Below are 13,372 nucleotides of genomic sequence, written 5' to 3'. Positions count from 1 at the left end.
ATTGAAGCAAAAATCCTCAATCAAATAATGCCAAACCGAATCCAGCAGCACATCAAAAAGCTTATCCACCATGATCAAGTGGGTTTCATCCCTGGGATGCAAGGCTGGTTCAACATACAGATCAATAAATGTAATCCATCATATAAACAGAACCAAAGACAAAAACCACAGGATTATCTCAATAGATGCAGAAAAGGCCTTTGACAAAATTCAACAGCCCTTTATGCTAAAAACTCTCAATAAATTAGGTATTGATGGGACATATCTCAAAATAGTAAGAGCTATTTATGACACACCCACAGCCAATATCATACTGAATGGGCAAAAACTGGAAGCATTCCCTTTGAAAACTGGCACAAGACAGGGATGCCCTCTCTCACCACTCCTATTCAACATAGTGTTGGAAGTTCTGGCCAGGGCAATCAGGCAGGAGAAAGAAATAAAGCGTATTCAATTAGGAAAAGAGGAAGTCAAATTGTCCCTGTTTGCAGATGACATGATTGTATATTTAGAAGACCCCATCATCTCAGCCCAAAATCTCCTTAAGCTGATAAGCAACTTCAGCAAAGTCTCAGGATACAAAATCAATGGGCAAAAATCACAAGCATTCTTATACACCAATAACAGAAAAACAGAGAGCCAAATCATGAGTGAACTCCCATTCACAATTGCTTCAAATAGAATAAAATACCTAGGAATTCAACTTACAAGAGATGTGAAAGACCTCTTCAAGGAGAACTACAAACCACTGCTCAACAAAATAAAAGAGGACACAAACAAATGGAAGAACATTCCGTGCTCATGGATAGGAAGAATCAATATCATGAAAATAGCCATACTGCCCAAGGTAATTTACAGATTCAATGCCATCCCCATTAAGCTACCAATGACTTTCTCTACAGAATTTGAAAAAACTACTTTAAAGTTCATATGGAACCAAAAAAGAACCTGCATTGCCAAGACAATCCTAAGCCAAAAGAACAAGGCTGGAGGCAACACGTTACCTGACTTCAAACTATACTACAAGGCCACAGGAACCAAAACAGCATGGTACTGGTACCAAAACAGAGATACAGATCAATGGAACAGAACAGAGCCCTCGGAAATAATACCACACATCTACAACCATCTGATCTTTGACAAACCTGACAAGAAATGGGGAAAGGATTCCCTATTTAATAAATGGTGCTGGGAAAACTGGCTAGCCATATGTAGAAAGCTGAAACTGGATCCCTCCCTTACACCTTTTACAAAAATTAATTCAAGATGAATTAGAGCCTTAAATGTTAGACCTAAAACCATAAAAACCCTAGAAGAAAACCTAGGCAATACCATTCAGGACATAGGCATGGGCAAGGACTTCATGTCTAAAACACCAAAAGTAATGGCAACAAAAGCCAAAATTGACAAATGGCATCTAATTAAACTAAAGAACTTGTACACAGCAAAAGAAACTACCATCAGAGTGAACACTCGACATACAGAATGGGAGAAAATTTTTGCAATCTACTCATCTGACAAAGGGCTAATATCTGGAATCTACAAAGAACTTAAACAAATTTACAAGAAAAAAATCAAACAACCCCATCAAAAAGTGGGCAAAGGATATGAACAGACATTTCTCAAAAGAAGACATGCATACAGCCAACAGACACATGAAAAAATGCTCATCATCACTGGCCATCAGAGAAATGCAAATCAAAACCACAATGAGATACCATCTCACACCAGTTAGAATGGCAATCATTAAAAAGTCAGGAAAAAACAGGTGCTGGAGAGGATGTGGAGAAATAGGAATACTTTTACACTGTTGGTGGAACTGTAAACTAGTTCAACCATTGTGGAAGACAGTGTGGCTATTCCTCAAGGATCTAGAACTAGAAATACCATTTGACCCAGCCATCCCATTACTGGGTATATACCAAAAGGATTATAAATCATGCTGTTATAAATACACATGCACACATATGTTTATTGTGGCACTATTCACAATAGCAAAGACTTGGAATCAACCCAAATGTCCATCAGTGACACTGGATTAAGAAAGCGTGGCACATATACACCATGGAATACTATGCAGCCATAAAAAAGGATGAGTTAATGTCCTTTGTAGGGACATGGATGCAGCTGGAAACCATCATTCTCAGCAAACTATCACAAGAACAGAAAACCAAACACCACATGTTCTCACTCATAGGTGGGAATTGAACAATGAAATTACTTGGACTCTGGAAGGGGAACATCACACACTGGGGCCTATTATGGGGAGGCGGGAGAGGGGAGAGATGGCTTTGGTAGTTATACCTGATGTAAATGATGAGTTGATGGGTGCTGATGAGTTGATGGGTGCAGCACACCAACATGGCACAAGTATACATATGTAACAAACCTGCACATTGTGCACATGTACCCTAGAACTTAAAGTATAATAAAAAAAAAAAGAAATAGGAAAAATGAAACCAAATTTAACATGGTACATATCAGTAAATATATTTAAATTAAATTGAAAAAATAATACATTATCACAGAAAGCAATTATGCAGCAAAAGAATAAAGTAAAATTCAATTATATACTGCTTACAAGAAACACAACATATATAAGAAAAAAAAAAAACTCAATGATAAGAACACAAGCCAACCAATTAGAAAATGGGTCAAAGACCTGAACAGACATCTCATCAAAGAAGACACAGCAGGTAATAGATAAGCGTATCAGAAGACGCTCCACATCATAAGTCCTCAAGAAAATGCAAATTAAAACAACAATGAGATACCAGTACACACTTATGAGAATGGCCAAAATCTGGAACACTGACAACACCAAATGCTGAAGAAGGATGTGGAGCAACAGGAAGTCTCATTCACTGATGACAGGAACACAAAATAGTACAGCCACTTTGAAAGACAGTTTTTGGTGCTTTCTTAAAAAACTAAACATACTCTTACCATAGGATCCAGAAATCACACTCCTCGGGATTTACCAAAAACAGCTGAAAATTTATGTCCACACAAAAACCTGCATACAAATGTATATGAATATATTGCACAGTGGTGAAGTCTGGGCTTTTAACGTAGCCATCCTAAATGCTTGGGTACAAGCATTGTACCCACCAAGAAATGTACATCTTTCACCCACCGCCTGACCTCCTGCAATTCGCAGTCTCCAGTGTCTATGATTCTACATCTACCTCCATCTGTATGCGTGATGTAGCTCCCACTCACACGTGAGGGTGCACAGTATTTGACTTTCTGTTTCTGAGTAATTTCACTTAAGATAATAGCCTCAGGGCCGGGCGCGGTGGCTAAAGCCTGTAATCCCAGCACTTTGGGAGGCCGAGACGGGCGGATCACAAGGTCAGGAGATCGAGACCATCCTGGCTAACATGGTGAAGCCCCATCTCTACTAAAAAAAACACAAAAAACTAGCCGGGCGAGGTGGTGGACGCCTGTAGTCCCAGCTACTCAGGAGGCTGAGGCAGGAGAATGGCATGAACCCGGGAGGTGGAGCTTGCAGTGAGCTGAGATCCGGCCACTGCACTCCAGCTTGGGTGACAGAGCGAGACTCCATCTCAAAAAAAAAAAAAAAAAAAAAGATAATAGCCTCCAGTTCCATCCATGTTGCTGCAAAAAGCATCATTAAAATTCTTTTTATGGTTGAGTAGTATTCCTCTGTGTGTGTGTGTGTGTGTGTGTGTGTGTGTGTGTGTGTGTGTATCTTTTGCCACTAAAAGTAATATTGCCATCATATGGGGAAGTGGGAGAGGGAGAAACAGGTCCCCCAATTACATAAGAACTGACAGAGAAGGAACTTGAAGAAATATGATGGGTGGAGAAAATAGGTCCCACCTAGGGAAACATCACATCAGCTCTATGGAGCCCCAGAGTGCTTAAGGGGCTGGCACTAAATGAACCAGGACCTCTTATGGCCTACAAGGAACATTGTAAGAGGATAACAGAAAAAGTGCATTTCAGTGATTCATCATCTCCCTTTCCTCACCATGCCCCAGGGACTCCCATGCCTTCACAATCCTCTTGCCCCTACCTGGGTCAACCTTTCCAAAGCAGGTTAGGGCACATTATAGCCAAGGGCACAGCTCCCAACTCCTACACAGGCTGTTTTGCATAGGAGGAGGAAAAATGCTGAAGACTTTCTGGGAAGTTAGTGCCATGGGGCAGGAAAGAACTTTTCCCACTCCCTGCCTCCAGGCTCATTCCACGGGGGGTCACTCCACCACCCAACCTAGATAGTGGGGCCCTGACCACAGTCCCCCCACCTGAGTCCAGGGCTCCTGTGAGGGGCTGACCAATGGTTAGCAATGAAGGAACCCTGCTTCCCTCCCTGGACTCTGAGTTCCCTTAGGGCAGACCCTAATGCGACCCAAGACCTACAGCACAGGGGATACAAGTAAGGATGTGATTCCGCCTTTTCTGTGTTCGTATGATGATTTGCTGTGTTTACTAGCTGAGTAAACTTGGGAACATCTCAACTTCTCCTTTCCTAAAATAGAGATTGCAGCACCTGCCTCTTAGGACTATGAGGGTTGAGGAGGATGCAGGAGCAGCAGGTATCTTGATGTCTGGTCGTTAGAATGCTCAGTACGCGGTGGGGTCATAGAACAGGCTGTCTCAACAAATGTGTGGAAGGACTGGGAGAGGGAATAAACAAGACCATGCTACCTTCAGGAGTCTGAAACTCCATCCTCTTTGGGTCCAGAGGCCCAGTGCTCTTTTCTCCCATTTCCTGACTTGCTGCTACACATGCACTGCCTGTCTTACCCTCAAATCAAGGTTGAGCCAGAGAAGTCCCCAGGTGAGGTCTCTGGGGTGGGGTGGGACCTGGTGACCTAGGACCCTGGCCAGAAATCCTGAGCACAGCCTCCTGGGTGTGTCCCACCCACCTGATATGGGGCAAGCCTCCAAGAAACAGATGACAGAGGTGGCCCAAGGCCTGCCAGCCCCTGGGAAGAGCCAGGCTGAGCCTTTAAAGGACTGCTCTTTTTCCAAACACACACATCTCACTCATCCTTCTCGTGTCGCTTCCCAGCTCCGGTAAGTCTCACCAGCCTCTTTGCATTTTCTAGAAGTGCTCAGTGCCCGGCCTGCCATGCTGCCTGAAGGAGGCGAAAGGGCTGTGGACGAAGACTCAGGAGCCTGGGTCTAGGCCAGTTCTGCCATTAGCTGGGCTGTGTGACCTTCACTCAAGCCCGAGAGCTCACATCTGTACAACCAGGTGGCTGGACCAAACCTGTCCATTGCTCCTTTGCAGGCTTCTGAGACAACTCATGTGGAAATGTCCCCAGTGGGACCTGAGCAAGGACCCTCCCTTTCCTTCCTGTCTTCTTCCTCCCTGGATTCATCCTCCTTTTGGGATCCCCGTTGCTGAACCCCTCCCCAGCTCCACCCCCACAAAGCGTGGAGGGATAAGGGTCCCCTGTGAATGCTTTGGAGGCTCTCCAAACCCCCAGGCCTGGGACCTAAAAATTCTCAGTCAATCTCTGGGCACAGGGCTTGACCTCTGGCCTTGGCCTCAGATTCAAAAAGCTTTGAGTGGCTCCTCTTAGTCAGTTGCTAGCACGGAGCTTTCTCCTGCATTGAGAGGTATTGGGGGTTTATTGTCAGACACCCACACGCGTTAGCCAAGATCCTTTTCTGGTTCTTCGGAAAGTGCAGGAAGTGGGAGCTGCACTGTCCTATTTTTCAGGCTTGGGGTGCAGGCCAGCCCAGACTGCCTACTGGCTGGAGAATTTGCTCTGGGAAGTCAGATCTTTTTATTTAAACAGGGTCAAGCCTTGGTGATTCCGAGGGTGCAGATAATTCCCAAGTGCAGACATGAAGCGACAACCACCTCAATCCCATCCCATCCAGCAGCTTAAGAACCAGGGAGTTATTTCTGTTCCTTATAACAGAGGCCATTCCCGTTTCTCATTCCCAAGGGACAGGGCTGTGTTTCCCATTCACACTCATATCCAGGCTCACATGTACACCTGGAGCCTGCACGCACCATGTCATGCAGGGCTTGCACTTGAGTCAAGGTGGAGCCCACGGTGTCTGGTTCCTGAAGCAGCCCAGGAGGGTCAGAGACCAGATCCCCGAGGCCATTGTCCTGCACCTGTGACTCTCACCACAACTGTGAAGCTGGAGGAGATGGATTTGGTGCTGTTTTAAGGGTGGGGTCTGCCATGTGCTGGCTGAGGCTGGGGGGGGGTCCCAGCTCAGTTCTTCCATGTGTTGCTGGCCCCCGACTCTCTCTGCTTCTCCCTCTCCAAAGCTCTGCCCACAGCTAGACTTCCACCATCCACCTGCATCTCCTCTTGGCCCTGGCCGGGGTGGGCCAGGTCTCAGACTTGGTCCTACTCTTTCATTTTTGAACAATTTATCCCATCACATTTTTAAAAATCGAGTTCCTTCTGTTCCATCTTAGGGCTGTTTTTCCTCTGTCCTCAGCCTTCCTTCCAACACCCCCACATAGAGACCCTAACTTAAATGAAGGGAAAAAAATGATTGTCTTTATTTCATGAAGCCTTTTTGAAAGCCAAGATGAGCAACACTCAAGCTGAGACGTCCATAATAGGCATGATCGACATGTTTCACAAATACACCAGACGTGATGACAAGATTGACAAGCCAAGCCTGCTGACGATGATGAAGGAGAACTTCCCCAACTTCCTCAGTGCCTGTGTGAGTCGGGGTTTAGCTTCTCAATGTTGGTTGGACTCTGGCATGGCTGAGGATACAGTTTGCTGTGGGTCCTTTGACAGGTCACCCTCATCCTCTGATTAAAACATTTCCCATTTGCAAATTTATTGCTTGGATCATATGGGAATCTAAGGATGATAGGCAAAAAAGTATGAAAATGGGAAAGAGTTATACAGATATAAATGAGGTTATGAGATGGTCAGCAAAGTGTGCAGCTTGAGGGCGGTGCACAGTCCCCTCCCAGTGCTCACTGACCCCCTCTCTGTGAGACTAAACTGACATGCTCAGGTCCTGCTTCCCTAAGGCCCCACATCAACATCCTCGAGATCAATGAGAAAGAACTAGAAGTTCCATTGCTAGTAGAAATCAATAGCCCTCTTTGCAATAAACAAGACTCATTAGCAAATCTGAAAAAAATTGTGGGCTACTAGGTACCAAAGGGTCTAGACGACCAAAAGCAGGGAACCCAGAAGACGTGTTTGGTGGAAAAAGAGAAGAAAGGAGAGGAGGTCAGAGAAAAAAGAGAACAAAGCATGAGGGCCAATTTGGGGGCCCTGGTGTAGAACTAAGGTAGCCAGTGCCCTTAAAGGCTGGGGACAGTTGAGAGTGAGGCTGGGACAGGGGACTGCTCTCCCCAAGGTCACTAAACAGAGCACCTTGGGACAGGACCTGCCTCCCATCTGAGGTTTGAGACAAAAAGTCTCCCTAGAGAACTCCAGGGATAACATTCACATCCTCACCCCAACTTCACCCACTCGCCCTGCACTCCCAGCCCCGCCACGATGCCTGTGCAGATCTAGGCATTTGTCTCTGTCTCTGCCTCCTCCTTTCCCCTCCCAGCCCAAAACTTGTTTGTGATTAAATTTTTCTTGTTTGTATGTTTTTCTCTTCACAGGACAAAAAGGGCATACATTACCTGGCCAGTGTCTTTGAGAGAAAGGACAAGAATGAGGATAAGAAGATTGATTTTTCTGAGTTTCTGTCCTTGCTGGGAGACATAGCCACAGACTACCACAAGCAAAGCCACGAAGGGGCACCCTGTTTCAGGGGAAGCCAGTGATCCAGCCCCACCAAGGGGCCTCCAGAGACCCCAGGAACAATAAAGTGTCTCCTCCCACCAGACACTTGCCTTATTTCCTTCTTCTCTTTGGTGACCTACATTGTCAAAACTGCCAATTCCAGGCTAACTTTGTTGGAGAATCCCCACCACCCCCATCCAGTGGGTCACCCAGGAGTAATGTCCCACCACCAATGTTCTCCCTGTGGCCTCCAGCAGCGCTGAGCTGCCTCTCACACAGGTCCTGGTGTCTGCCTCTGCCCCACTCCCTAAATGCAGCCACCACAGCAGGTTACAGGTGGAAGCTAGTAGAAGGGCTTTGCCAGGTCACAGCAATGCCCCTCCTTGTCAAGGCATGGACCAGGTCATTCAGATGTATTTAGATACTGCACTCAGAAGGAGCTGGCATCTCTCAGTGTGCTCCTGCCCTCCCGCTCCCACCCCAGCTGTTCTCCAGGGCTTGGGGAAACAGAAACCACTCACATAGGGATTCCTGGATGGGATCAGGCTCAGGGCCCATGTGACTACGAATGGGAGGCTCAGTAGTTCCCTGAGGATGGGCTCCCTTGTCCTGTGATCTGGGCTCCAAGGTCTGTGTCCTCTCCCTGTGCTGTGTGCTTGTGTGCATGTGCCTATGTGGGTGACCCTGTGGAAGTGAGAGAGAGTCACTCTGATGCTTAGCTGTTCTCCATGATGGTTTGCTCAATGCCAGGACTGGGTTTCTGATGATGAATGAATACTCTAGATTTTGAACAGCTCTAAGTGGTCCAGAAGCCCTATTAAGGAGGCTGGCCTGAATAAGGCAACATCACAGAAATGCCCTAAGGACTGACACAGAAAGCTTATGCTGACTGTGATGAGAAATTGCAGCACCTCTATCTGGTGGATAATGGAGCGGTTTGTTATTGGTAGTCTACTCCAGGCCAGGCACTGTGCTATGGGCTGAGGATGCAGAAACAAGCAGGACACAGTGCTATCCTAGCAGAGCACTGACAGGTCTCTCCATACAGGCCACAACACAGGGTTAATGTTCACCCAGTGTCACTTCAAGGCCATGTTCCATGCAGCTGCTCTTAGTATTCCTCCTTGAGTCTCACATCATCTGTCCATATCACGCTTACCACCCTGGTCAGTCTCCAGCTAACCTCTCAATGAGGCAAACATTCTTCTTGGAGAAATCAGGCAACAATCTCAAAAATTCTCTTTCCATCCAACCAGCAGAAGTGTGTAGGATGGGTTATTTGCTCTTGTGAATGACTGCTGCACTCCACACTCACACCTCTCTTCACAGACCAGCATCTCCTCTCCTCATCAGGAATCTTCCTTCCTGAACATATTCTGCACCTCATTAGCATTCAGGACTGATCTGCAGTTTTCACCTCCAAATCCCAATGTCTGACCATTAGGTTTCTTCTCTCTCCTTCTCTCCCTTTCTCATTCTTATTCCACCTGTTCTTGGAACTCACAGAGACCTGCAGTCCCTGGGATTTCATTTTCTCTTCCCAGTCTCCTGCTGCCTTCTCTGTGCAGCCTGCCCCCCATCATCCACCCCAGAATTGCTCTCTTTCCTCTCTTAGCTCTGTTGCCCACTTTCCTTGGGCCACACCTTCCCTGCAGATCTCCAGCCTAGAACCATCTTCCCCATTTTCCTCCTCTCTCCTCCACCAGGACTGCTGGTCACTGCCCAGAACCGTCATGCCAGGGTCCTAAGGGTGGGTGCCTGACTTCCTGTCTGCCCAGCACTCTCTGAATCCCTCCTGTTCACCCAGCTGCTGTTATTCCAAGTATGCGCAACACACCCCTCATCAGTATATCTCAGTATTTCATGCCTCTATACCAATCTTCCAAACTACTGCCTCTGCCAGAAATGTCTTTTAATATTTCATCTGTCTCATTCACATTACATTTTAAGACTGACCTTAATGTCAATGTCTCTTAGACATTTAGAGGGTGAACTACCATCTCTTCACCCCAAAGAAATGATCTCTTCCTCATTTGTGCCTCCCTCACCCTCACCCCACTCCTACCATAGTGGCTGCATTACCTCAGATTCCCCTCGTGTCTTTTCATCCAGACTTGGAATCATGGGGGGAAAACACTATTACCTCAGATCTCCTGGTTACCCAGCAGATAGCAGTACTGGATCCCAGCTCATAGTGAGTACTCTATATCATTTTTTATTATAAAATACATTTGTGCAAATTCTAATCAATACCACCTCATGTAAACAGCAGTGCAAAATCTAAAAACTTCCAGTCCTGGAGGAAGGTTGTGCAGCTTAGGAGAGGACCTCAGAATCTGGACCCCAGAATCTGGAACTAGGCCAAAAGGAATAATGCAAATGACTGAAGAGCTTCCCTAAGGACTCACATCCTGATCTCCCAAAAGAAGAGAGGGTCTCCCTTGGGTGGGGTTCCTGGACTTTCAAGTCCATCGGTAGAGTCCAGAAGGCAACTGACTACCCCTAATGTTGCCATGCCCTCCCTTTATTTTTCCAGTTCATATTTCTCCTGATAATATTCCGTGAATTGGCAATGGCACATACTAATTAGGATGGAGTGTGTGGACAAATACTTCTTGATTTTCTTGTCTAGGATTAAAAATCACCTTCTCAAGGGACTCTTGTCTAATGTTCCTGAGACTATTTCACACTCTCCATGCTTATGCCAATGCAGAACTCATCACATCTATTAGGATATTCTGTTTATACATCCATGTCATCCCAAGAGGTGATAACAGGACAGGGACCCCATGTCTAGCATGCAGTTCCTAGTTAAGATCCCAAATCCTGAGATATTGCTGATTTGCTATGGCAGGTCGTCAAGAGAACTGTCATTCCAAACTCACCAAGGTGGCTTATAGAACAGAAGCAAATGGATATAAAGAGGAGAGGGGACCAGGCCATCTCCACAACCACATCCCAGAGCTCCAGTCAGCAGATAGAAAATTGATTTGATTTCACCCAATATTCCTTCAAAATAGTTTCAAGGAATAGAGTGTGGGCAATGTGTCATTCCACATTGGAAGGAGAACATTTTAGAGCAAGGCCTAAGGGCACAGGTATTAGTGTCATATTGATCAGAATTCAACCTTTGTTCTAACACATACTAGAGCAAGAATTGACTTGATTTGGAATAAGTAATAGCTACTGTGCATTATATTGATACTAAAGAGAAAGAATAATTGACAGCTCTATGCCCACACTCACATGACAGTTGATGTGAAAGAGATTCTGGAAATCCAAACGGTCCCAAGAAATTCTGATATCAAAACATTCCAATAACTTTTTTTCTTTCCGACGAAGTCTCACTCTGTTGCCTGGGCTGGAGTGTCGTGAGCTGTCCGTGGTGCTGAATTCACTGTGACGTCACTCCTGTCTCTCTTTGCTTTCTTCTGACTGACATTTATTCAACCTTCTCTACAGAAATCTCTTATGTTACCCCACATGCAGGTGGTTTTTGAGTAGGCTCCTGAAGAGTGATCTCAACTTTCCAGGAAGAAAAGAGGGCAAAGGGAACAATGTGAAAGGAGCAGAAAATCATAAAAGACCATGTGTTTGATAAACAACCAGATTGTTTCCAGTATCCTGTCACTATAACCACACCATGGCAGCATATTCACACGTGTCCCCTTAAAATCTGTGAGGTAGTTTTTTGGTATTCTTGCCCAGGAAAGGGATTGATGCATCATAGATTATATATATATAACTAAGTGTGAGATAATATCTTATTGTTTTTGTAACTTGCATTTTACAAGAATTATGACCAGCACCAGATAAGTTTCAGTGCTCTCCTTTCTTTGGCCTCAATATTATTGGATTAAAAAATTAATGCTTCTCACTAGGAGCATCATTTATTTACCATTATTTTCAATTTTATATTAAAACTGAATTTCTAGTAGGACCTTTGGTTTCCTTGGTTTATTTTTCTATTTCAGTATTTTTTATCTTTTATTATTCTTTAACCATGTTTCGATCTAAATTAAAGCAGTTAATGTGAACCAATCAGCTTCTTTGGGAATTGTATAGAAGAGCATGAGAGCCTTTATTTCATACAATCCAGCAATGTAACTTTAAATAACTTTACAGTGGAACTCCAACTCATATCCACATTGCTCTATGCACTGTTAGCATTATTACCTCTGAGTTGCATTTACTTTATAATGTGCTACCACAGTATTTGTCTACCCACTTCTCCACAAATACCTTCCCCACCCTCATATTGCCTCCCACTCCTTACCACCACAAACAATACTATGAGGAACATCATTATATATATTTCCTTATGTATCTGTGTGAATATTTTTGGAACACACACATATATATATGTGTATATATATGTGTGTGTTCCAAAAGGTAGACTACCTGGGATACAGATTCTATGTGCTCTTGGCTTGACTATTGTTTTCTTACCAACAGAACCAAGAGTTCCTGTAGTTCAGCATTATTGCCAATATGTCTGCTTCTGGTTATGGAATTATCCCAATAAAACATAGAAATAGACCAATTATCCCAATAAAACATAGAAAATGTGGACAAAATCATAAAATTATCTGCCTCAAAGCATCAAAAAGCTACCAAAGTAACCAGGACTTGAAGGCTCTGGTTATCCAAGAGAAAGAAGACTCAATCAATGTACTCAACATTAAAGCTGCTTCTCTTCCTGAGAAATTAATTCTTAAGTAGTTTGAACAAAGAAGTTAACAAACCAAACAGAAAGTAACTTCTAAGAGACAAGGAAGATTATTTGCAATTTTAATAGTCATTCAGGACTGGTGAGATTGAAATTAGTGTTCAGGACTTCCAACACAGCCAGAACTTGAAAAGACAAAAATTTACATAAAAGAGAAGCAACAAATGGTGAGCTGATCACTCGAATTTTCTCCCTTTTAGGCATGTGTCTTTTCACAAGTTGTACAGGACAAGAGGTACAGCCCATCAGAAAATCTTTGTTAAAAACCTAAATAGCTAGTAAGAGCCTTTAGGAGATAAAAATCAAAGCTCAGAGGATTTCCAAGGTAGAGGTACCCTTCTAAACATTCCAGGATTTCAGTTAGAAACCCTCAATTGCTACTCCTGGGAATAAGTATATGGATCAGAAATATAAATCCTAGAATTCAGTATTGAATCAATAAACCCAGATCGGATTTAAATGATCTGCTACTCTAATTCCTTTCCAGAAGCTAAAGAAAATTCTCTGGAGGGAGAGAAAATCATCCATAGTCTGAAATAAAAAAATTTTCATTCTTAATGTTCAGCATTCAAAAAATACAAGTACACCAAGAGAGAAGATGAAAATAGGAAATGGAAACAAGAGAAGATAAAAATATAAAATGTAAACAAACCCAGAGATGATAAGCCAGGCACAGAAAGACAAATATCACATGTTCTCCCTCACCTGTGGGAGCTTAAAAAAAAAAAAAAAAAAAAAAAAGTTCGTCTCATGGAGGTATAGGGAGAATGATGGTTACTGAGGCTGGGAAAGGTGAATGGGTGGGGTGAAGGGAGATTGGTTAAATGAGTAGAAACACCTAGCTATATAGAAGGAATATGATCTAATGTTTTATGGCAGAATAGGGCAACTATAGTTAACCAGAGTGTATTGTATATTTCAAAAGATC

At 44.0% G+C, this 13,372-nt stretch overlaps 2 protein-coding genes across 4 annotated transcripts in view; one reads left to right on the top strand and one right to left on the bottom strand.

Annotated features, from left to right (window-relative positions):
* Nucleotides 1–11,228, bottom strand: part of LOC105497930 (protein S100-A15A) — a 36,170-nt gene extending 24,942 nt beyond the window's left edge. Inside the window, exon 1 of one of the 3 annotated variants that reach the window (XM_071071274.1) lies at nucleotides 10,962–11,228. The gene's annotated coding sequence lies outside the window, so the exon portion shown is untranslated. The remainder of the gene's footprint in view (nucleotides 1–10,961) is intronic. The other 2 variants (XM_011769468.3, XM_011769469.3) reach the window with 2 other exon arrangements.
* LOC139359969 (protein S100-A7-like) lies at nucleotides 5,009–11,653 on the top strand. The gene is made up of 3 exons (XM_071085191.1): nucleotides 5,009–5,049; nucleotides 6,521–6,678; nucleotides 7,592–11,653. The coding sequence occupies exons 2-3, from the start codon at nucleotides 6,538–6,540 to the stop codon at nucleotides 7,754–7,756; spliced, it is 306 nt and encodes a 101-aa protein (XP_070941292.1). The 5' UTR covers nucleotides 5,009–5,049; nucleotides 6,521–6,537; the 3' UTR covers nucleotides 7,757–11,653.
* The last annotated feature ends 1,719 nt before the right edge of the window (nucleotides 11,654–13,372 follow it).

Source organism: Macaca nemestrina, chromosome 1 (genome assembly GCF_043159975.1).
Source record: "Macaca nemestrina isolate mMacNem1 chromosome 1, mMacNem.hap1, whole genome shotgun sequence".
NCBI classification, from domain to species: Eukaryota; Metazoa; Chordata; class Mammalia; order Primates; family Cercopithecidae; genus Macaca; species Macaca nemestrina.
Note: the sequence above shows the minus strand (reverse complement) of the source record. Positions and strands in the feature narration are given on the sequence as shown.